Here is a 26,565-nt window from a genome sequence, read left to right on the forward strand (position 1 = left end):
TGCTGTAAGTTTTAAGAATGCAACGTCTTTAAACGCTCGTCCTAGAAACTTTCCAGTTACGTCTTTGTGTTTACTGCTTATTACAAGAAGCCAAGGGAAGTTCTACGAATTACTATGAAAGTATTTTTCCAAATCCTTTAACTTGCACCTCGTGTCCGAGATTTTCCACCCTTTGCACGAGCTAAGTCGATACTTGCTGCTTCGCGTATGGTAAAAATACGTGGCAATTCGAATCCAACGCGTACCGTATGTATCACGTGTGTATATGTGTGTGTATGTGTGTACACATACGAAGCAAATATGTTAAGAAATGCTATTTCAATAGGGAAAATTGCCACGTTTGGAAAATGGCGCGTTACCTCGTCTCGATGGTTTCCATTCGCATATTGCGCGACGTGGTTCTCGTTTCCAAACTCGTCATCCTCTTGGTGCTGGCGCGCGCACGGACCGAACGATTCTCGACTGATTTCCTCGTGATACGAGACGATCGGTTTGCCACCGTTCAAATTGCTGTTCACGTCAGCTTTGGCTACTCGTTTCACAGTCACCGACTGTCGGTTCACCGTCAAATTTCCGTTCTTCTGCACGCCGTTTCCGTTCGTCTGTTTCCGCGATTTGTTCTCCAGCGGCTCCAGTGGGTAGCTTCTGTCGATGCCCTTCACCGTCGTCTGCCGTCTTTCGTCGAACATCTGCCTCACCTTCGCGAACAGATGTTATTCTTACGATTAATCTCGTCGCTGTTTGTTAACCAGTTAGCCGTTGCGACCACTTTGGTAACTTTGCAAAGCAATGTGAATGAACCGTGTGGCAAAAAGTAAGCGGCGACGAGTATACTCGTCAAGCACAGAGTGTGTATTATAATGTGGATTTAAGCTACAACGAAACGATTGTTTTATTTTTGAATTTGATCAGTGACAGGTTCGTGGTAATACAAAATGTTCCTTCATGACGAGTATACTCGCGAAAAACGGCCAACTGGTTGAAAGCAACAATGGATGAGATAACGTTGTAATGTTTGTATATGTCAGAAGTATGCAATCATTTTGAAGTAACAGAATACATTGCAAAAAGTAAGCGGCGACGAGTATACTCGTCAAGCACAGAGTGTGTGTTATAATGTGGAATTAAGCTGCGACGAAACGGTTGTTTTATTTTTGAATTTGATTAGTGACAGGACTCGTCGTAACGCAAAGTACTGGCGTTTCTTCGTGACGAGTATACTCGTCAAGCACAGAGTGCGTGTTATAATTTGGAATTAAGCTGCAACGAAACGGTTGTTCTATTTTTGAATTTGATTAGTGACAGGCTCGTGGTAATACAAAATGTTTCTTCATGACGAGTATACTCGCGAAAAACGGCTAACTGGTTGAAAGCAACGATGGATAAGAGAAAAGATAGAAGATGGATAAGTTAGAATAATTGTTTATTAAAACTTATTCATCTTCTAGAAGTGTGCAAACTGTACTAATTTGCCAACTAATTAATTGCTAATTAACAGCACTAACCAAGTTAAATGTACCAAATGTAGCATGCAAATAATATAATTTAAATAGTATAAAAATATTTAGTATGTTTATAGAATACACGTAATCGTAGTCAGCAACAGCTTATCAGAAAATGTGACGATGAACAATAAATTAAAAAAAAAAAAGAAGAAAAGAAGAAAAGAATCACAAGGAGAGATCGTTTCTCCTATTTCTCGATCCTCGCAGTTGTAACAAATTTTCAGAACAAGTTCGCTCAATGTTACTCGAAGGTTTACCTTTACTTGTTGACATAATTTCACTTCCCGACAAACTGGTTCCACGCTCGACAACGCTCACTTACGAATTCTCAAGATTGCGGTCAAGGCTCGCCAAACCCTTAATCTTCTTACCTTTCTTCAATAATAAACGCAACCATCCACCTTGCTTCGAATTCTTCACAAATATTTTATGCAACACATCGTATGTTATATGCGAATATCAGTGTTATATACAGGGTGTGCTTAACTTCAATGTCAAAGCTTCGCGAGGGCGTAGAGGATGGATAAATTAAGCAGTGAACTGCGGAATTTAGTTTTAAAAGCGCCTGACGGGCCGCGTAATTAAAGTCAAGCGACGACGAGTATATACGTCGAACGCAGAGCGGGTGCTCCTACCATAAATTTTACATTTTTATTCGACGAAAAATGAACGATTCATCGTTGAGAAAGCTATTGTTATTAAAAACTTACAAGTTGGTAAAAAGTAATAAGTTAAAGCATACGAACAATTGGAAAATAATAAACAACTTAATTCGTAAGGAACAATACATAATCGATACACCAAAGACATTAATCAAATAATCAAACTTCTTTTATAAAATACACAATAGGTTTATTGGAAATATAAAGCAAACTCACTAAATGTCATTTGTATTACTTTTTACCAAAGTCTTCAATTTTTATAGCAAATGCTACTGTTTTATTTTACACGACGAGTATATACGTCGAACGAAGTTAACTGGTTAGGAAGAAAAGTCCAGCAGGGATTTTCTCTTGGAGAAAATCGTGGTGAGAGGAGCAAAACAGTTCTCGTTTCCACGCTTGTTTATTCGCGTTATCGTCTATTTAATGAAGATACTGTTCAAAATACTGGCCTCACGCAGCGATGCGAGCATTGCACTTAACAACGACCGCTCTAATTGCAGCCAGACATTGTTCCGCTGATATTTGACGCGGAAACATGTCATAACGCAAATAAACAGATGAACAAATGAAAACGTTTTCGTTTCTTTCGTCGCGACTTTCTCCGAAATGCAACGAGAACGAGGAAATCTGTGAACGACCTTCACAAGTTCTTTTTTTTTATTATTTCACACTTTACCGACTGATAGCGATTCGACAGCACCCGCACGTCCGACCGGCATCTCAGGCGCAGATTCTCCCTGGCGCCGGCTCTGTTTCGGTTTAGACTCTTCGATACCATTCTTTTCGTTCATCGCGAACTATACGTTTTTCAAATTGGTATAAAACTGTGGCAGTTTACAAAGTAACGCAACCGACTCTACTCCTTCCTCCTTTTGCTTTATTTTCTTCGCAAAATTTACAATAGGAGCATCCGCCCCGCGTTCGACGTATATACTCGTCGTCGCTTGATTTTCGCTAGGCGCGGGAGTTTTGAAACTAAACTCCGCAGTTAACAGGTTAACGAACGAATGTGTGCTTCGTGGGAGGAGAAAAAAAAAAGAAAAAAGAGAAGAGAAGGAACGGAACGAAAGGCTGAAAGGCGATTCGTCGTGATTCTCAGCCACGAAACAGCGGCCATTAGCCCATTCAAGAAAGCGTAGCGTGAAACCGCGTTACGACAACGCGCGGCGCGTTTCCACGCGAGGATTCGCTCACCTTTCCACCTTGCGAGGTCGAGGTTGTATGGCTGCTGCTCGAGGTCTTTGTGACGGTGTGCTGGCTGATGGAGGTAGCATGATTCGAGCTGTTGGAGCCGGCGCTGCCTCGTTGCACCACTTGATAAGCTCGTTGCTGTTGTTGGTCGTAAAGCTGCAGCAACTTCTGCTCCTTCTCCTGCAGTTGCTTCTGCTGAAAGCGAGCCTGCGACAACCGCACGTAATTTTCCCTTAGCTTTATCATATCTCGCGGGGCAATGTTTCTCGATGGCGACAGACTTCTACGATTTTTAGCCTCGTCTTTAGCTTTAAAAGTCAATCGATGACAAATTTCCAAGTCTTATAAACTTAGGTTTGTTCCGAGATTTTAGCGAAGCTCATCAATTCCGTGACGTGAACGTGAGCACGAGCGTGACAAATTCTTTTAAATTTGTCGTTTGAAGGGATTTTTGAAGCAGAATGCTATCGGTTTGGGAAATTGTTGCTCCTTGCTTTTGTTTAATTTTCTTAGTTGTTACAGAGCACAGCCATTGGGCTTATGCGTAAGATCGTTTAGCTTCGGATCGCTTAGGTTAGGTTTAGGTTAGGTTCGCATCGCTTAGGTTAGGTTTAGGTTAGGTTCGGATCGCTTAGGTTAGGTTTAGGTTAGGTTCGCATCGCTTAGGTTAGGTTTAGGTTAGGTTCGCATCGCTTAGGTTAGGTTTAGGTTAGGTTAGGATCGCTAGGTATGCGGTCGAGTACAAGACACTCAAGGAACATGTGAAGTTTGCAATTTTTAAATGCAAACTTAAACTTTAAATTTTCAAAACATGCGAAGTTCGCCTTTTGAAATTGATAATAGGCTTGAAGACGGTGTTTTCTATACTTTTCACATACTTTGCTACGAGTCTGGGTATTTCTTGTACTTTTTAAATACTTTTTTAACACTACGATCTTTAACTCGAATCTTGTGAATGGATCCTGTAACGACCCAACGATTACATTTGTTTTTCAGAATCTACACGAACACTTTAAGGAAGCAAACTACTCAGACGTGTTCTTTTTCAACGATAAAATGACCAGCCAACGCGGGATAGCTCAGCAGAGAAGCACAATCTGAAATATTGTCGGGGAATCAACCTTCCACAGCAACAACTCTTCAAACGTCACAAGTTTGCCGCGTAATGAACAGGCTGCAGTGATCGACAATTGTCACTTTGTCAATGTTCGCGTAATCGGGCGAAACGTTCGTCCAAAAACTTGTTTGCACTTGAATTTCTTCCAATTCAACTTCTCCCGCAATAGCCTCGATTCCACCTCGTAACTTTATCGCGTCTTTAACCCAAAAGAGATTCTTAAACGCACGGCAATCTTTTCCTTCCAAAATTCCTTTTTTATATCGCGCGATCTCCTAAAATCGCGCAATCGACGAAGCAACGAAGCGATCAACGCGACTGGTTTCCACTGGCTCGATCGATCCGCGATCGTTTCGTAGCTGATCTGCCTCGTGGAAACAATTAAGCCGAAGCTGTGATTCGCGAGCGAAGTTAACGCCGGCCGGCTTGCGACTTCTGGTTAACCGCGGCTCCTACAGCGATAGCTGCATAGACTACAGTGCGAGCGATGCATACGCGGCGCTCGCACGCCGTGCAATCTCATCGATTCCTTTTAACCTACATGCCAAGGGGTTAGTAAACTCGTTACCTCGCTGAAGCCGACGGAATTCTTCCCTTAATTCCAAACGAGAGCCTAAAGACCAGGCACTAAGCGTTAGACGATTCATTATTACTCGAGCGATCGACTAATGGACTTGAGATTAAGTAGTTGGCTGGATTTGACGAGTATACTCGTCACGAAGAAGTAGAAATATTCTGTGTTATGACGAGAAATTTGATGAAGAAAATAAAACAGTCCTTTCAGTACAACTTAACTCTATATTACAACAGCCACACATATTGTGGTACTTGACGAGTATACTCGTCATCGCTTACTTTTTGCCACACACTGTGCTGCTTGACGAGTATACTCGTCATCATTTACTTTTTGCCACACATACTGTGCTGCTTGACGAGTATACTCGTCATCGCTTACTTTTTGTCACATATTGTGGTACTTGACGAGTATACTCGTCATCACTTACTTTTTACCACACACTGTGGTGCTTGACGAGTATACTCGTCACGTGTAAAAGGTCGTTGCAATTCGCTGTTTAGTAATTGCAGTAAATTGCAGTAATGAAATTAAAAAATAAAACAGTCATATCATGACAACTTCATTCTATATCATAACAGCTATACATATTCTGTGCTTGACGATTATACTCGTCATCGTTCACTTTTTGCCACACATCCTAGGTACACGCTTTTCAAAATTTTCAAAGAGATCGCGGTATCTAACTGGTTAAGGAATAGCGTTTATAATAGAAATTCTATTTCCATATCGAAAGCACGTAATTGTAGCCTTTGTTTTCGCCCACGTGTAGTATACCGTTTCTATTTTTATATTCCAAAGTAGCCATCTCGTCCTATCGCTTATCGATCACATCTTGCAATTATATTAGAAACGCGTCATTCAGAAAGAAATTTGAAACAAAGTGATGGAGTAAAAACGAAGAAGACCAATACGTGGCTCGTTTCATATACAATCAATTGTCAGTCAATGTATTACAATCAATTTTCGAACGACGTGAGGACAGAAACGCGGGTAGACGCACCGCGTGCGTCAGATGGTGTTACGAGCAGTGCACGTGCATATGACGAATCAGAAAATTCGTATATGATTCTTCTTGTACAGCTTCATCATCTGCTCTACGTACGTACTTTTGTAATAAAAGATCCTTCAAGCACGTAAAACAACAACAACGTAAACATTTTCTCGCTAAAGCTAAGCCGACGAAAAGAGGAACACTTCTTCTCGACAATTACACATATTTTCTACCGCGATTGCACGAACTTTTATAAAACATTGATCACAAATCTTCAGTTACCAGGTTTTCAAATATTTTACATCGCCCCAAAAGTTTCTTTCATTTTATTGGGTTGGCAATTAAGTGATTACGAATTTTGCCACTAGGTAGTATTGACAAAATTCGTAATCACTTAATTGCCAACCCAATATAAGCAAACATTAAATGCGCAACATTTTTTTTTTTTTGTGCTATTTTATTTGTAGTAACAAAACAACGAATAAAACAAAAAATGTCTACCATTTCCTTATGAAACGAGAGAAACTTTTTACCAAATATAATGAAACAATTTTTGTCAGGTTAAAAAAATCGATTTAGTTTCGAACGAACGAAATTTCCCCACCTTACGCCGTACGTTTTGCAAAGGTGAAAGACCCGTCGACGCAACTCCCACCAGCCACTTAATTAAAGTCGTGGTGAATAATCGTATTCGCGAACGTTCAGCTGACGTTGGCGCCTGTCGCTTGTGCGAATCAACCGGCCAGGGATTCGTCTTCGTCGAAAGATCGAGTATTGTTTGATAATCAAGAGGAAACTGTTAATTGGATAGCCGTCGAATCGTTGAGCCGGCAATCAGGCGGCCTGCTAATTGATTTATTCCTAATGAGCCTGGTCGGCCGCGCCGCGTCCATCGTCTCTCGCTTTGTACACGTGCAAATTCCTAGCTCGGCCACCCGTGAACGCGTAATTCGTAATGATAACGAGACGTTGATTGGACGTCGATTAGCGTCGATGTTTCGATCGGTTGCCTGAAATATTTTTCTCTTTTTTACGCAACCGTGTCACATCGTTGCTGGCGTTTCGTCGATTAGACGTGATTTTTCCACCAACGTGATCGAACGACGATGGAAAAACAGCTTCCGCGCTTGTTTGCTTTCCGCTTAAATCGATTATTGTAATCGCGACGATGTTAAGGTTGCACTTGCTGCTCGCAAACGAACGATAAGCAGAAAAAGAGATTGCACCTACATATGTATTGGCTTGGCAACTAAGTGATTGCGGATTTTGTCGATACCACTCAATGACAAAACCCGCAATCACTTAGTTGCCAACCGAATATTATGTAACCTGACCTAACCTATTGAATAACCTAACCCCAATCACTTAGTTGCCAATTGAATATTATATTATATTTATAATTGTATCGTTTGAATGTCGACTATAATTTGATTTTGCAATTTGATAATTTGATAAGCAGAAAAAGAGATTGTATTAGCTTGGCAACTAAGTAATTGCGGATTTTGTAGTACCACCTAATGGCAAAATCCGCAACCACTTAGTTGCCAACCGAATATTATATAACCTAACCTAACCTATTGAATAACCTAACCCCAATCACTTAGTTGCCAATTGAATATTATATTATATTTATAATTGTATCGTTTGAATGTCGACTATAATTTGATTTTGCAATTTGATAATTTGATAAGCAGAAAAAGAGATTGTATTAGCTTGGCAACTAAGTGATTGCGGATTTTGTAGTACCACTTAATGACAAAATCCGTAATCACTTAGTTGCCAACAGAATATTATATAACCTAACCTAACCTATTGAATAACCTAACCCCAATCACTTAGTTGACAATTGAATATTATATTATATTTATTAATTGTATTGTTTGAATGTCGACTATAATTTGATTTTGCAATTTGATAATCTGATAAGCAGAAAAAGAGATTGTATTAGCTTTGCAACTAAGTGATTGCGGATTTTGTAGTACCACCTAATGGCAAAATCCGCAACCACTTAGTTGCTAACCTCAACGAGCATTTAGATTGACCCGCGTTATTTGATCTTTGGAAATTAATACGAATACGTCGTTTCGTTAGGCGTTCAGATTGTCAGAGGTTCCAGGAAGATTATTCGTTTTAATAATACATAGAATTGATGTGTTTTCTTAATTGCGCATTCTTCACATGTCACTTCCTTTCTAGGTTGCTGTGTCTCACGCTATAATTACCAACCATTTACAAGTCGTTAACAGTGTAGCCACGTAATGTTAACCAATCGATTGGAGTAGCGAGCACGCGAATATCCAGCCGCCTATTCGTGAAAGAGAATTTTCACAGCGATTTACGAAGTACGCGTACAATAGCAAGGGATCAACGACGAAGACCAAAGCGTGTCATGTACGTTTCACGGAAGTATATTTCCGGATTAATTGAAAGTACAAATTAAAACTCAAACTTCTCCGGAGGGTGAGCTACGTTTTACACAATGAGTACAAAGAACGTTTAATAACGCTATAAATATCACTACGACAGCCACTCACCAAGTACACGTACAATAAGAGAGAAACAACGATAAAGAAAACTGAAAACTGTCAAACCACATGATCCAGACCGTGTCAAGTATTTTTCACCGACCTCTAGCGGTTCAACAGCATACGCACGTCCGACCGGCAACTCAGGCGCAGATTCTCCCTGGCGCCGGCTCTGTTTCGGCTTAGACTCTCCAATACCATTCTTTTCGCTAGTAAGTTTTTCAAATTGGCGTAAAACTGTAGGAGCTTACAGAGCAACGCAACTGACGCAACTGAACAAGATACCTTAGTACTAAATAGCAAATTACTGCTCAAATAATGAGAAAGATTGTCGGTGACAAGAAGCCGATTAATAGGCTATCGGTCGGTAAGCGTTAGCGACAGAAAGCCGATTAATAGGCTATCAGTCAGTGAGCATCAGCGACAAAAACCGATTAATCGGCTATCGGTCGGTAAATTGTTAATCACAGTTGCTGTGTCTAACAAAAGTATGTTTGCGATCCTCTCGAAATATAAAGGAAATTTTCGAACAAAGAAACTGTACAAACAACGTGGAACAACAACTGTAAATCAATTTCATCGCTACGAGATACGTCGTAAACCGTGCAAACAAACGTTTGGTCAGATCGTTCTTAAACGTTTCCTCCAAAGCGTTGCTGTGTGAAATGCCTTTGCAACAGCAGCAATTAATCGATTACTTCTAAAAATATTTCAACTTTGCCAGTCAGTTTGTCGGTCGCGCGTTCTATTCCTGACTTTGCCACCTGCGGTGTATTCGAAGCAAAAACACCTTTTACCAAAGGCAAAACAAAACGGACGAAAATGGAAAGGAGCGTGAGGCAGCTTCTATTTTCCAAAATAACAACTCGATGCAACGGCTTCTGCGTAGGTGGCACTGAAAACCTGACCTCGCAACAGCAGTACGTTCACCTTGCCCTTAAATAAGACTCTGGATTGCCGTGTACCGGTCCATCGAAACGGTCGAGACGGAGAGAAAGAGAGAGAATAAAAAGAGGGAAAGAAAGGAGGAAAGGGACAGGTGGGCCAAGGGGAAGGATCGCAGGTACATTAAAGAAACAAGTAGCAGCGGAGGAAAGGAGGTCAGCGTGGAATGGCTGGCGAGAAACCGCGCAATCGTATCGTGGCTGAATCAGTGAGGCAAATGTAAAGAAAGTAAATGTAGAAGAGCTAGATAAGACTGTAACGTGCTGTATATTATAAGGAAATTTCTTTCCGACGATTTTCATTCAGCTTACTTTTTTTGCCTGTCCGCCCGGCTGGAATTTTTTTCTAAAACGAGGATTCAGCTACTTGCCTAGGACAACCAGAGAGCTGAAAGTTGGAAAACACGCTCGTTTTACCACGATAACACCGTGTAATTTCAAGAAATCGATTCTTCCTTGCGGATAATTGTCTGGTTGGCCCAGGTGAACTCTCCAGATATCTTCTTATCGCACGGTACGGCTCAATGTACGTTGTCGGATGACAATTTGCAGGGGGAAAATAAACAATCAGGTGTGTAAATTGGAAAAGTTGAAAAAGATGGTTTCAATTAAAAATAAGTACTAAGAAGAAGAAAATAAGTTTGTTAAAATCAGAAACCTGTACATGTTGAACACGAAATAATCGTATAATCGCGGTATCGTATAATAGCGTATTAATATTGTTATTATTATTATTATTATTATTATAGGTTATTACTCAATTGTTGAACTTGTATTATTAAAAATAAAAACCTGACGAGCTCACATTACATTAGTTGGGAAGTTTTCAGAATTGTAAAGCTTTCGAGGACTCTCTGTCCGATTGGATAAATCTTGGATTTACGATTCGAGTCAAATATTGTTGCATTTGTATGTGGAAATCGTTAAAACATTGCTTTGCTTGCCTTCGTTGGAAATTTCTTTCTACAATACAGAATAAATTTGTGATTTGACTGTTCCATTTTTCAATTTTATTATTACAGTTTACTCCAATTGCTAAATTGCAATTAAAACAGCAAATTGTAACTACATTTTCGCGTGACGAGTATACTCGTCAGAACACAAAATATTGCCAGTTCTTCGTGACGAGTATACTCGTCAGAACACAAAGTATTACCAGCTTTTCGTGACGAGTATACTCGTCAGAACACAAAATATTGCCAGTTCTTCGTAACGATTATACTCGTCAGAACATAAAGTATTGCCATTTCTTCGTGACGAGTATACTCGTCAACACCGGCTAACCGGTTAATTTACATATTTCATTCTCGTCTGCTCGTCTAGGATCGCCCAAATGATTATTCGTGATGGACAATGGATGGCCATTGGATTTTGATGGACAATATGGACATTGGCCAACAATTTACTAATCGATTAAAAGGCTGATTCTGCGCACAGAATATACAGTGTATAAATTTGTTCCTACGTGTATCATAGTATATTTATTTCCAGTTCCACGTTCGCTATATATATTCGACTAACCAACCACAGCGAACACCAAAATAGGAACGTTGGCGAGTGATGCAGCGATATTTGCAAGCCACAAGATCCTAAAATTGCATTCTCCTACCTTCAAGATCACCTGAATTTGCTCCAAAAGTAGCTTCTCAAATGGAGAGCTAAAATCAACGAGACTAAGTCAACCCGCGTAAGTTCCTTTTTCAGGAAAGAGCAATGATTTTGTCAATGTCATCTAATGACATCGATGACATTCTTGACATCACTTACTTGCCAACCCAATAGATCTTCCCAATATGTTGCACGCAATAAAGTCAATTGAAAGGAACAATTAATGGTAAAAAGAGAGAAAATAGATGGAAGATGCGAAAATATCTACTGACAACTTGTCAGAAAGCGGGGATTATCAGCGAGGAATAAGACACTTATTTATAGAAAAGATAACAAGGCCGATATGGATTTATGGCATCGAGCTACAGGGTCGTGTCTGTAAATCCAATACTGTCATCGTACAAAGATCTCAAGCCAAAATACTCCGCAGGAAGACGGATGCACCGTGCTATGTATCAAACAAAACGCTGCACGATGACTCTGACACGCAATTCATCAGACGGACAATACGAGAAAGAAGCAACAGCCACTACATCAAACTGGATCTTCGCAGCAATCTTCTCGGTTCTACCGGTTCTGAAGAAATAGGGTTCTGGAAGACTAAGAAGACAGTGGCCAAAGTGACGTCAAATGAGTCGACGTTACGACATACAGGGTGAACCAATATATTGAGATTACTGTGTTTTTGATAGTTCGATCGAAAATCGCTTTATCAGGTACAGCGCGGTTTCGAGAGAGTTTCAACGTGATTATAGCAAATTTGTTGTCAACTCTCTATTCCTCATGATTTTTCGACATCAGCTTGAATTTCTCGCAAATAAACCAATAGTTTTTTAATAAAACACCTATCTGCTAGAGGATTCCAAGGCGAATTTTCTCTACTTTTTTTTCTGCTAGTGTGGACTCTTCAGTAAGGCTCTCACCTAACAGACCTATACCTTAGACACAACGAGAGAAGACAGAAAGTGAGTGTTTCGTCCAAGATCTTACTTCTTTTTTTCATTATTTAATTTGAGCTTTACAATTTATCCAACTGGGCATTCGGTAAATTGTTTCTCTCTACTGATCACGATTTCTGGCTCACCCTGTATAAGGAACCCGAGGCACCAAATTAGCCTAAAGAATCTTCTCTTTGATTCCGATCGCCGATGCGAAGATAGGAAAAAGAAAGTTCATTTTTTGTTGTTACAGTAACAGTTTATATCAGTTTGGATTAAACGAGATGTTGTACGTATTAGAAAATAAAAAAATCCTTCAATTCGTCGATGCAATTATTTTCTCAGCAATGTTGCTCATAGACACGCAAACGTAAACTTTCTCGAGCTTTTAAGATATTACACCACGCAAGGAAAGTTTCAGGCCGTGCATCACCTTTAATAATCAGACTTACTTAAGTTGTCCATGTAATCTGAGAAAATTAGATTAACCAGTACGCTGTAAAACTAGCAATCGAACTTGCCTGATAATACTAATCATCAATAATCACATTCGATGTTGCTCGAAATCCTCTCATTTTACATTCTGTAAAAATAATCACCTTCCCATTAACTTGTTACTATTCCGCCAAGAAGAACGATCGAACGAAAAGATTGGAAATTCCCAGCGAGCGCAACGAAAAAGGCAAACGGAGAATCGTGTCTCGTTGTTTCGAAAACATCGACCAGCAACGAGCATGTGCGGCGAATATCAGGCGATGGAAATGGAGAAACTGGCCGCGTCGTCGCATCAATGACACACCAACGACACTGCAACGCGACGTCCTGGCGAGCAAAAGGAACGTCAGAGAACGCGTGCCTTCTCCTCTATAAATGGTCATGTGTGTCAGAGGCGCGATACTGCGATCTTGCACGTCTGGTTCAAGCGTGAACAGTGAATGATCAGTGTGAACACTGATCCGATGATTCCTTTCGGATCCCAGTCTGTTCACACCTATATGGATCTTCCCTTTGAAGCTTAGAACGATTATCTTCTCTTTGAAGCTTAGAACAATTATCTTCCCTTTGAAGCTTAGAACAATTATCTTCCTTTTTCCTCGAATTGGAAAATTCATTCGAACCTGATTTTATTATTACATCGCGTGATATGGTTTTATTTTGCGATCGTATCATAGCCACCGTATGCTACTTTGTGCCATTGTGCGATTACGCTGTTACGAGTAATCACGAACGATGGGAATATTGGAGTGAGAATTTCTACACAGTTTTAGGTAGCTTCGAGGCGATGAAAGAAGAAACGAAACGCGTATGCTTTGGTCCGTTTGGACGGTTACTTTTCTTAAGCAAATTACTGCAAGTGAAACTGTCATAAATGTGTGCAAGGATTTCTGAATTTCACGACTCACTATGACTACAGATAGCGAAACCGATCAGCTGTTGAAAAGGTGCGTTGAATCGCGTGAACATCGCTTTGAACATATTGACTTGGCAACTAAGTGATTACGGGTTTTGTCATTAGGTGGCAATGAAAATAATTTTGTATCAAGGCTACTTATACCAATACTAGTGAAAATGACTGGCACTTGTCAAAGTGTACAGGAGTCCTACACTCTGTTTATCGAACCCCAATTAACCAGTTTCCTCGTTTTCTACAACTTGCCACACATTTTCCAAATTTTTACCGCGTATCATTCGATATGACTTTATCAGTTATCAGAAAAATTCCGGATAGATCGCTAGATCGCTAAATGCTAACACTAGAAACACCACACCAGTCAAAACGACTGGGTCTACAATTTTATAAATGTGCTAACCCTCGTTTAGGGATTATGGTCCCAGCTGGATCAATAATAGCAAAAATGTACCACCTAACATGGAATTGCTTCTGTAAGAAAGCAATAAATCAATAAATATAAAAATATTCTATTATTACGTATTTTTTAAAGCCCAATCATTTTCACTGATTGTGGTAGAAATAGCTTCGTCTTAACTATAGGTAGTTCTACTGTTAACAACGCACAAATTTATTACATTTATATGCCCCGTCCTGTATTTGAAATTTTTCATTAAAAATATATATTTATATAGAAAATAATTTCGCCACCAGGTATATGTACCACATCATTGGACATTGTCAGGAAGAAAAGGAGCACTCGTAATAAAAGAGTAACGTTTGTAGAACAATATCGCTAGAGACAGTACCATATTATTCAGATTGGACTTGATCTCTTGAGCTGCCCAGGACGATTCCATGTCCATGGAGACTCCGGGGGGTTGCAGTTGTTTCGATCGAATCGACGTATTTCTGCTCTGCTTCTTTTTTTCCTTGCGCTTCATCTTTCATGGCTATTCCTCGTCGCTTCCACGAGTGAACACTAACCTTCTTCTTCGCGTCTTTGTCACGTGCTCTTCACCAGAGATACGCACGATATTTACACCTTACATGGTCCTCATTCACCTTCTATTTATCATTCACCTTCGAGAAGTTATATTCAAAGTGCCAGCTTTCTATTCTTTTATGGTCCATTGTTCGCACCTCTTCGACGCGAGAAGCGATTCAACTTGCGTCAATCCGATACGATACCACGTGGCTGTGGCTTCAGGGCCGACCTTGCGATCCTCAAGTTCACAGGATCCGCGAAGCGAAACTCGCAAGCCGCAGATTTGATGGAGTAGCCGCGAGTTCGCTGTTTAATTAGCCATTTGATAGCTCGTCATCGATGCTTCAAGCTTCCAGATTCAATTAAACTATTGCAGTTAGGAGTTTACGTCAGCGTTCCGCTGACGAGCAATCGATACGGCGTTACGTGGCTGGGTGGAAGGTCGCTCTTATGGATGTCAAGTTCATAGCTCTGGCGACGAAACTTCAGAACTGCCGGCTTCCACGAAAACAGGCTACAATTTCCTTATTTGATTAGCGGTTTATTACCTGGCCATTGATACGCGCCATCCTCCTGTTTCTATGTTAAACGAACGATTCAACGCGTGTCTCGTTATGCAGCAAGTCTCTAACAGTTTAAACTTTGTTCAAGCTTGTGAAGGTTTATTTTTAGAAAAGTTGGCGAAAGTGTATTTTCTTCGGAAGCTTCTACGCAGCATCCGCAATTTAACAGACGTTGCAGGTATATTTTTTCATTCAACAATCCTCGCACGTTTTTCATATTTCCACGTTGTATTTCAGTTCCAATCGCTGCAAGATATTTGTAATCGTTACGATTATCATCGTCGTGGATTATGGCTGTCGTTCGTTATCGATCGTTAGATCGGGCGTTCATAGTCGCGGAGAATTCGTGGCTCTAGTATTTTGGCCTAGTTGCGGAATGTAGAGCAGAAATCATGGCGCCATAATGTCACGTTAAATATTTAGTAATACGTTCTTGTCAGCTTTCTGCTTCTACGTATTTATCGAGACAGCGTCGAAACGTGTTCTAATTTTCAACCTAAGCCTCCGGACGTAATAAAGAAATTTCGAGCGAAGAATTTGTCGAAGAAACTTCGTTAACACCTTTTAAACTGTTCGCTGTACGTACAGAAAGCCTTTACGTTGCTTGTCATCTTTCTTCCAGTGTCGTCCGAGACACTGTCAATAGCCACAGCTACTGTCAAACTTGCGGATATTCAGAAACTGTCTCTGTGTTTATTCAAACAAAATACTGTGAAATCTCAAGCGAAGCATTGATCGAGAAAAGAGACAGACGCGCCTACTCTTCGTCTTCTTGCGTTTATTGACTATGCTAATTTCCTAATTCCAATATCAAGTTTCCGATAAAAAGAGCGTTAATTACGGTATTTTCTTATTTCGAGTAGAATTTTCTTGGGTCTGTCTGGTTCCAACGTTCGACAGAGAATTTGCCAATTGTCAGTTGTTGAATTTTCGGCAATTTATCGCGCAGACATCGTCCAGCGTAACGTCCAAATCTTCGCTGTGACTTATCTGCAATTTTCCTGCGTTTCCGCATTCAGCCACGATCTCTTGCCAAACTGCGGCCATCGAGCAGCAATCGACGATGAATTGTAACCTGGTGATAGAGCTGACACTACGAGGGTTACCATCACAACTGCGTTGTTACCAAGCTCGGTTTGCCTACGCTCCATCGGCGCGCATGTGCAACTTTCCTACCCTTCGATTGTTGATGACAACGTGGTCATCGTGGTAATCGCCAGATTATCGCCACGTAATTCGCTATCATCGGTGTTGCTATTACAAGGAAAATAACGGGAGAAACGAATTTAGGAATTTACCGCTCTTTCAGCTGTTTGACTTTGTTCGTTTCGTCTGCTCGATCGTTCGGCACCGTGAACAGGCAAAACGAAGTACATAAATTACTGAAACGCCGATAATCGATCGTGACGTCAATCGTCTAATCAGCGTTTCAGAAAGAGAATATTTTTTCAGGAATACCTTCGGTATTTTTGGAGTTTTATAGATTTCCGGCTAGCTGCTCGCAGAAAATAAGAATATAGTTAATACCGTTTGTTTTTTCTATTTTTCAGATTGCATTATACGGGGTGTCCCAGCACAATTATCGTACAATTGACAAGGGAGCGATTGTGCGCGAAAAAACAAGCGGAAAATGTGGAACAGAATTTATTTATTCGACGCTTCGTTTTTGGGGAAACCGAGCTTCTAAATTTGTCGACTATACTTCAGTATGAGTGATTCCGGGCTAGACAGGACCGAATGATCGACAGGAAGTTATTCTACGTATAAAAATAAGTAAAAAATGTAGAATATAGTTTTCCCATAGGAAGCTTCGTTTCCGAGAAAATGAAATCTCAAAATTGGTGAGGTATGCGTGCATCAGGCTAGTTCTTAATCGAACACGTTCAAACTCTATTTTCTTGTGAACGAAGCTATATAGGAGAAAATTTTATTCTACATTTTTCACTTGTTTTCGTACGTAGTGTAATCTTCTGTTAATTATTTTTTCGTATCTAGCCGGTGGGTAATTAAAGCTCACGTGCACCACACAGATTTTTAGATTCGATTCTATCGGAAACGAAGCGCCGTATGAAAAAATTCTATTCTACATTTTCGACTTATTTTTTCACGTAGAATCACTGTCGATTCTACTATGGTTACCAAGATTGTATATGGAAGAATTACTAATTTTTTCGTAGAAGTTGACATTTCTATCCTGTAAATTATGTGCTCAAGCGTAACATTCGCGGAGAAATTTCCCGGATTGTTCTTCGTATTGTCAAGTACGCTTGATATTCCATTTTCTGTGAAACAATTCCAGGCAGTAAAGTTCAAGGTTATTCGACCACGAAATGTATATGCCAAGGTACCAATCGTTAAATGGAAGTAACACAGGACTACTAAAACTTTTTATTATAATTTTTATACACCGCTTTCTTCGCGTCTGCATCGAATATAAAAATTCTATATACAGGGTGAGTCATGTGGAACAGAACGTAAAGATATCTTTGTTAATATCGAAGATAGGAAAAAGTGTCGGAGAGGAAAGTTATATCGTTCAAAGAGACTGTTGACGCTTTTTTCAAGGTCTTTTGGAAATTTCCGATGACCTTGCCAAGGATTTTGAAAAAAGCGTCTATCAATTTTTTAGTACCACCGTATTTGTCTCCTCGGGCGACTATAACTTTCCTGTCCGACACTCTTCCCTGTCTTCGACACTAACAGAGATATTTAGTTGTTTTGTTTCGCACAACTCACCCTGTATATACGTCCGATCAAAGCGAATAAAATTGCTTCCCAAACAAATGTCGAATTTTCGTTGGCGGTGAAACACGTTCGAGAAATCCGCCGAAGTCGCGTGTTTCGTCGCTTGTTAACCGGATTATTTAAAACTTCAGCTGCAGCTACGTTGAAATTCAAAGTTCAAGGTCGCTGAAGAGATGGATTTACACGATGCCCCGCGCAGATAACACATACTCCTTGGAAATCCTACGAATTCCATGTTTAAATTTCATTTTTAGACACTTTCGTTCGAATAAAATTTCCTGTAATTGCATCTGGCTCGACGAGATATTTTATACGAGAAGATTATTACTATTAAAATTATAAAGAAATAAAGTTACTATTCGTGAAGTTAAACGCGCGAAGAACGTTATAGGACATAACGTTACGTAAAACATTTTATCTTTCACCATATTTATCTTCGTTTTATTATTCGACGTTATGGGAAATATTTTCAATAAGTGGAAAATTCGAAGGATAAAAGAGTGTTTCAACGGTCTTACGAAGATGTCTGGGATTTATTTGGCCACGTTAAAATTCCATCTTCCTTCTGTATTAATATTCGACAAAAAGTTTTCACATCCTTTAATCCTTGTATGGAATTTCCATGGGGTCGCGGAAAAATGTAAATTTCCGTGAAAACGACCTAGTGCCATAAGTTTTCCAAACACGAGCAGTAAAATTTATGTGGGAGTAAAATTTATGCAGAAGTAAAATACGGTACGTTTAATTATCGTGGCGTATCATTTTAATGATTTATTGCGCTTAGATGTGCATGCTGATTTGAATATCATTATTTATTCATCATTTATTTTCATATTTCATACATATAATACAAGCAGTTGCTTGCATCGGTCGTCATTTAATGTTTGTTAATACGCCATAGTAAATGTTTGGATTATTTTGAACCAGTTAGCTGTTTTCGACGAATATACTCGTCATGAAGAAGTGACAATATTTTGTGTTCTGACGAGTATACTCGCTATGCGTAGCAAAAATAAAACACTCGTTTCATTAAAATTTAGTTCTATGTTGTAACAGCCACTCTCTGTGTTTGACGAGTATACTCGTCATGAAGAAAAGGCAATATTTTGTGTTCTGACGAGTATACTCGCTATGCGTAGCAAAAATAAAACACTCGTTTCATTAAAATTTAGTTCTATGTTGTAACAGCCACTCTCTGTGTTTGACGAGTATACTCGTCATGAAGAAAAGGCAATATTTTGTGTTCTGACGAGTATACTCGCCATGCGTAGAAAAAATAAAACACTCGTTTCATTACAATTTAGTTCTATGTTGTAACAGCAACACATACTCTGTGTTTGACGAATATACTCGTCATCGCTTACTTTTTCCGATACTTAACATTTTAGTTACATTTAATCAATTATTAAAGTTCTATCAAAATTGTGGTTGAGCGTTATTATGATGCAAAACTGAAGGGAAAATGTATAGTAATTGACAAATATATATCTCGATTGGAAAAGAAGATTTGTATGGATTATGAGAGTTATAAATGTAGGGAAAAGCTTTTCTTTCGACAAATACTGTTTTCGACTGTAACAAATAACGGTCTTTCTAAAGGGAAGCTTCCCTCGTATTATCATCATTTGTCTTGTAAATTCAAACAGCCAAACTTGATCAGAATTGCCAGTACATTGCGAGACTTTATAGGTCTTAAGATATATAGCGTCATTAGGTTAAAAGTAATGAGTATTTCCGAACAGAAAGTGTCCGATCTACGGCCATTTTTTGTTGAAATTTCAGACATTTTTCGTCCACAGAACAGAAGAGAGTTACGTTGATGACGACAAGAAATACCATATTTATCTCCGGATTTAAATGGCAATATCCGAACATTTCAATTTGAAGGTGGAAAAATACAAAGAATACGCACAGGATGTAACGATACACAAAATATCCAAAGTAGGCTCGATATAGAGTTGCATATAATATTTAAAAGATACAACAAATCTTCGATTTTTTAAATATTGGGTTTATAAAAATATGGATTAGCTGGAAGATCGAGGGAATTTCCGGAATTATTAAACAGTAATTATTATGCATAAAATGCATATTAACTAAGAAAGAACTAGGGGATAATAGGCAAATAATACTAACGGTACTAACGATATAGCAGCAATAACAGTACTAATAGTAATAATAATAGTAGCAATAAGATGTAATAATTAAAAGATCGATATAATCAAATGAAGGGAATGAATTTCCAATCTTATGAAGGTTTTCGACTCATAGAGGTTCGACTGCATTGCAATTACAGATTTTCGGAATATTTGTTCATTTACATGTATACTTTTATGCTTATTTATTTACTCATATACTTATATACTTATTCATTTATTTATTCACTTACTTACTTATTCATTTACTTATATGCTTATATCGTTATTCATTTACTTGTATACTTGCATACTTACTCATTTACTTTTATACTTACATATTTATTCATTTACTTACATACTTCTATTGTTATTCATTTACTTACATACTGACATACTTATTCATTCACTTATATACTTCCATACTTATTCATTTACTTACATTCTTATATTGTTATTCATTTACTTATATACTTATGTGCTTATTCATTTACTTATATTCATTTATTTCCATACTTATTCATTTACTTACATTCTTATATTGTTATTCATTTACTTATATTCATTTATTTCCATACTTATTCATTTACTTACATTCTTATATTGTTATTCATTTACTTGTATACTCACATCCTTATTCATTTACTTTTGTACTTACATACTTACATATGTACTTATATACTTACATGCTTATTCATTTACTTACACACTTATATTGTTATTCATTTACTTGTGTACTTACATCTTTATTCATTTGCTTTTATACTTACATACTTATTCATTTACCTATATACTTATATTGTTATTCATTCACTTTTATACTCACATACTTATTCATTTACTTACACACTTATATTGTTATTCATTTACTTGTGTACTTACATCCTTATTCATTCACTTTTATACTTACATGCTTATTCATTTACTTACACACTTATATTGTTATTCATTTACTTGTGTACTTACATCCTTATTCATTTGCTTTTATACTTACATACTTATTCATTTACCTATATACTTATATTGTTATTCATTCACTTTTATACTCACATACTTACTCATTTACTTTTATACTTACATATTTATTCATTTACTTGTATACTTACATACTTACTCATTTACTTTTATACTCACATACTTATTCATTTACTTACATACTTATATTGTTATTCATTTACTTGTATACTTATATCCTCATTCATTTACTTTTGTACTTACATACGTATATTGTCATTCATTTATTTGTATACTTTCATACTTATTCATTTACCTATACATTTACTTATACTTGTTCATTTCTTATTCATGACATATTCTTATTCATTTGCAATTCAATATTTCAACTGAAAGAATCGCGCAAGGAAATGCTTACTCTCGCGAAATCAAAATTCTATTCTTCTCTAACAAAAGCACGTTGGCATCGAGGCTTTGGCACCGCGTGTACATTACATCGATCGCCAGCGTATCTTGTTCATTAAAGCTTTCGATTTGCGAGTAGTGGAATACTTCCGTGACCCAGTCCGGCTCAATTTCCACGGAGCACGCTTTTATTCCCAGCGATATGCAGTTTGCGAATGAACAGGGAATCCGTGGTATCCCCCGATCCCTGGCGCGTACAAATTCCAACTTGGTCGAGTGCAGAGTTCAAGGTTCCTCGAGAGCATCGTCGCTCGTGCGAGATGATTGGTTTTCGCTCTGTCGACCGTCCTAACGATTCCGTAGAGCCTCGCCTTCTCGCCGATCTCTGCGTCTCTCTGCACATGAATTTCTCCATTTCCTACATACGCAAACCTCCAACTATACAGGAAAGTTACCTTCCCAATTTTTCCTCAAACGACCTACCGAATGATCGATTCGACCAGCGGCTACCCGAATTGCTTGTGGGAATCGCCGCGGCTGCGCCGCAAACGACTCGAAACGATGGAAAATTTAGAAACAGCCACGAGGCTCTTGTAATTTGTCTGCTAAATAGCTCGTTTGGTCCTGAAGAAAATACCTCCATCCTTTCTCTATCGTACCACGTGACAGACTTTGTCGTTCATATCTTTTCTTTTTATTATTTAATTTCTACTTTACAATTTGTCCACATGGACAGTTCATACATTACAGATACATTAGACAGGCGCCGAGAGTCAGATTTTTGCGAGAAAATTAGTTAAACCCGGTTGTATCGACTTTAGAGACGATCGTACAAACGATACAACAATGTAGTGATAACAGCGCAATTGTGACAACGATACAACCAAATAATTGAATTTTGACTAAAAACAACAACGATCCTAAATCCTATCTGGAAACGACTGTAATGCAAATGTGAACATTTTTCAAAGAAGTAAGCTTTCTGCGGAGGATACGAAACGCGAGGAAGGCAAATAGCAGGAGTTTCGATTCTGCCTTTCTGCGTCAGAGAAGAAATTCGAAACAGTAGAAACTTCCATGTGAGAAATTATTTGATCGTGAATTTTGTAATATTTGTTTAAGCAGCAATATCTCAACTTTACAAACATTGACATTGACTACTTCTTTCGCCCAGTCATAAATCTATATACATACATGTACACACAGATATACTGGTGAATAGTTTGACGTGTATGCGTTACGTAAAATATCCTGAATTTCCATTAGCGCTGCAATTAACAAAATAAAGACGTATCCGCATATACAGGGTGGTTGGTAACTGGTGGTACAAGCGGAAAGGGGATGATTCTACGCGAAAAATGAAGTCGAAAATATAGAATAAAAATTTTTCGTTCGAGGCTTTGTTTTCGAGAAAATCGACTTTGAATTTTCGCTCGGTACGCGTGCACTTTATCACGTCTCACTGTAGATCGTTGTCTCGATGGATATTATCGATATATATTATGGATATTATCAACAATATTATTATTATTTATTAATTACATTATTAGTATTAGCCAGAGAATTATTACACGAATTTAATTAATAAATCTAATTATTAAATTTAATTAATAAATTTCATAATAGAACGAAAGAAGCTTTTTTATCAATCAAACGGGTGGATTCTTATCAGCGAAGAGAAATTGTTCAATGTTTTTACACGGCGACAATCAAATGTTCTCTTCGGCTTCAGTGTCAAAGTAATTTTCCACCAATTTAAACCTTGTCATCTTGACCGTTCAAATAAAAGAACAGCAACGTTTCGGTGCGTATCGCGTCTCATCCGACACATTGTTTCAATTAAAGTCCACTTTCGCCAAGTTCATAGCACAGAACTAATTCCAGCTTCTCGTCGGCTCTTTTAACCGCTTTACGCACGCAATGGATTCCCTGTATCCGCCTCGTCTCAGCAAATCGAATACTTCGCAATCAAAGCCAATTAATCTGCTCGTTAACATCGGCACCGATCGCACGCGTCACTCTCCTCAAAGCACCGCACGTAAAAAGTTGAAACGATCGTTTCGTCTACTCGACATTATTGGCTTGGCAACTAAGTGATTGCGGATTTTGTCATTAGGTGGCAATGACAAAACCCGCAATCACTTAGTTGCCAACCGAATATTATATAACCTAACCTAACCTACTAAATAACCTAACCCCAATCACTTAGTTGCCAATCGAATATTATATTATATTTATAATTGTATTGTTTGAATGTCGACTATAATTTGATTTTGCAATTTGATAATTTGATAATCTGATAAGCAGAAAAAGAGATTGTATGTGCTTGGCAACTAAGTGATTGCGGATTTTGTAATACCATCTAATGACAAAATCCGCAATCACTTAGTTGCCAAGCCAATATTATCGCTTTCCATTTGTGCCACGATTTCGTAACAAAAGTCTCGAGCTTTTCCTTTTCGTGTACCACGACTGTTCCAATATGAAAGGCATTCAAATAGAAAATTCCACGATACCCTGTATATTTGTTCACGCGTATGCGTGTGTGTACGTGTTAATGAATTGACGCGCGAATCGATTAAGATGAAAGATAACTACAGTTTAACCTGCAAACTGCTGCCATATAAATAGACCGCGACTAATACGCTTCTAACTCGCTCGTGATTTTCCTTTTTATCCAATTCCGCCGCTAACGTTGATAATCGAATCTTCTGCGTGAACAGATGTGCGATCATTAACGAGATGTGATCATCTGGAAACGGTGAGCGCAGCATCTTGCTGAAAATAATTTACTTTGTCGGACGTGCCACGTTCGTCCCAATCCGTGCGCGATCCATCAATTATGATCGGCGGTGGAAAACGGATTTCCATTGGAAACTTTGTCCATATGTAACATTTTTACATTAATCCTACTAGTCCACATTTTTACAATAATTCTACTCTTACTGCAACTGTAAATTAAAAAGTCGAAAGTGGTGTAAAGGGAAGAACGAGAGATTATTAAAAAAAAAAAGAAAAAAGAAAAAACGAAGAGGTTCAAAGCGGAGCAAGTAGAGAAATTATTATGCAAGAGAAGATAAACTGCAAAAAGGAAACTCTATTTTAACGTTGGCCGAACAAAGAATCGAATAAAATTGTCTGGGATTTTTCAGCCACGTTTATTGTTAGTAAATAATATTAAGGATGATTAATTGGCCAGAAATTATTACACCGATGTGTCCGAACCATGTTACATGAACACGCCGTCGCTACGACAAATTGTTTCCTTTATGACATTGTTTAATTACGTTGCCAACGACGCGGCGAGTCATGCACTTTCTGCCGCTGTGAAACGTTTCAGTGACACGCGACCGGCTCGCGTCCAGGAAAAAAATTTATTAACACTAGAACTACCGATAGTTAGCACGAAGCTATTTCTATCAAAACCAGTGAAAATCACTGGTCTTTAAAAAGTACGCAATAATAGAATATTTTTATATTTATTGATTTATTACTTTCTTACAGAAGCAATTCCATGTTATGTGGTACATTTTTGCTATTGTTAATCCAGCTGGGACCATCATCCCTAAACGAGGGTTGGCACATTTATAAAATTGTAGAACCAGTCGTTTTGATACGCGGTACTAATTTGAAAAACGTGTGGCACGTTGTAGAAAACGAGGAAACTGGTTTATTGGGGCTCGATAAACAAAGTGCAAGACTACTGTACACTTTGACAAGTGCCAGTCATTTTGACCGGTGTTGGTATAAGTAGCATTGATACAAAATTATTTTCACTTTGAATACATAAAAAGCAAAATAAAATTCATTATATTATTCCTTTAGTTATCGTTGCGAAGTCATTACATCATCGCGGAAAAAATATAACACGAAGTAGGAAGTTGAAAATAAAATTGTAAAACCAGTCAATTTGACTGGTAATCCGATTATTAAATCATTGATCAGATAATTTCAAAGGAATTTACGTTAAGTTAGACGAACCAAAAAGTACTATTTACAATTCAAGTTTTACCATTTTAATTTAATTTTAAATTTAATTTTGCAACTAGTCATTTGACCGGATCTGGTCATTTTTAATTATAGAAGTCGTCATTTACGCTTCATAGGCTCAGCTCGTTATTGTTAATAAATAAAATTATTAAATTGAAATTATTCAAATTATTAAATGTCGTTGTTATTGTAATTTTAATTACCATTAAATTATATTTTGTAATTATAATTACGACCGATGATATTGGGTTGGCAACTAAGTGATTGCGGATTTTCTCATCAGATGGTATTGACAATATCCGCAATCACTTAGTTGCCGACCCAATAATTATTGCCTCTGCTAGAAACAGCTCATATCGTTATATTTCTATGGCTTGGTGAAAGAAGTAGTCAACGTCAATGTTTATAAAGTTGAGATATTGCTACTTAAATATTACAAGATTTACGATCAAATAATTTCTGACATATAAATTTCTGCTGTTTCGAATTTCTTCTCTGACGCAGAAAGGCAGAATCGAAACTCATGCTGTTCGCTATCTCGCAGAAAGCTTATTTGTCGAAAAATTGTTACACATACAAATGCCATTATAGTCGTTTCTACATAGAACTTTTTGTCTTTTATACAGAATTCAATTGTTTTATACAATTCTATTGTTAATATCAAATTATTCTATTGTCTGCACAATTTTTCTTTCCTTTTGCAAATATTGTTCGCAGAATTATTCAAAGAATAACACGATCAACCAGTTAGCTGTTTTTCACGAGTATACTCGTCATGCGTAAAAACCACTCGCAAGTAGTTACAATTTCCAGTTTAAATTGCAATCTGGTAATTGCAGCAATAAAATTGAAAAATGTCATTTCTATACGACCTTCGCTCGAGATTGGTTGCCCACTTCGAATGACAAAAGTCTGCGTAAACGAGCCACTTTGCTCGATCGCGTTCGATAAAATCCCACCCTTACGCAGCTAAGTCTCGTGTGGCTGCAGCACGAGAAGCTCGTTCCTTCGACTGCGGATCCTCTTTTGCTCGGTAACGTGCAACGAAATTACACTTTACGTTGTCCTTCTTTCGTACGCGAGCCTTCACTTTGCTTCGTAACTTTGCTTAGCCTCGACTAGCGTGCGCGATAAAGACAATCGATAAAGTTGACCTATGTCATCGTTGCAACGATACGATGCAGTTAACCCCTTGGCACACAAACACGTCTGACAGACGTCGTTCCCTGAGTATGTCACTTTGCACGTTGACGTCTGTCGGACGCCAACAATTCTACATAATTTCATGTGCAGCTAAATTAAATGGTGTTTTTCGCTCGCATCGAATCCCATTT

General features: G+C 38.3%; 1 protein-coding gene across 2 annotated transcripts in view; it reads right to left on the bottom strand.

The window, feature by feature from the left end:
- Positions 1-26,565, bottom strand: part of LOC117166079 (uncharacterized) — an 84,033-nt gene that overhangs the window by 14,952 nt on the left and 42,516 nt on the right. For both annotated transcript variants that reach the window (XM_076625982.1, XM_076625983.1), the window contains 2 exons: positions 3,365-3,568; positions 360-698 (listed from right to left, as the gene is read on the bottom strand). In XM_076625982.1, coding sequence (XP_076482097.1) covers positions 360-698; positions 3,365-3,568 — 543 coding nt within the window. The remainder of the gene's footprint in view (positions 1-359; positions 699-3,364; positions 3,569-26,565) is intronic.

The sequence above is a fragment of the Bombus vancouverensis genome, chromosome 17, assembly GCF_051014615.1.
Source record: "Bombus vancouverensis nearcticus chromosome 17, iyBomVanc1_principal, whole genome shotgun sequence".
NCBI lineage: Eukaryota > Metazoa > Arthropoda > Insecta > Hymenoptera > Apidae > Bombus > Bombus vancouverensis.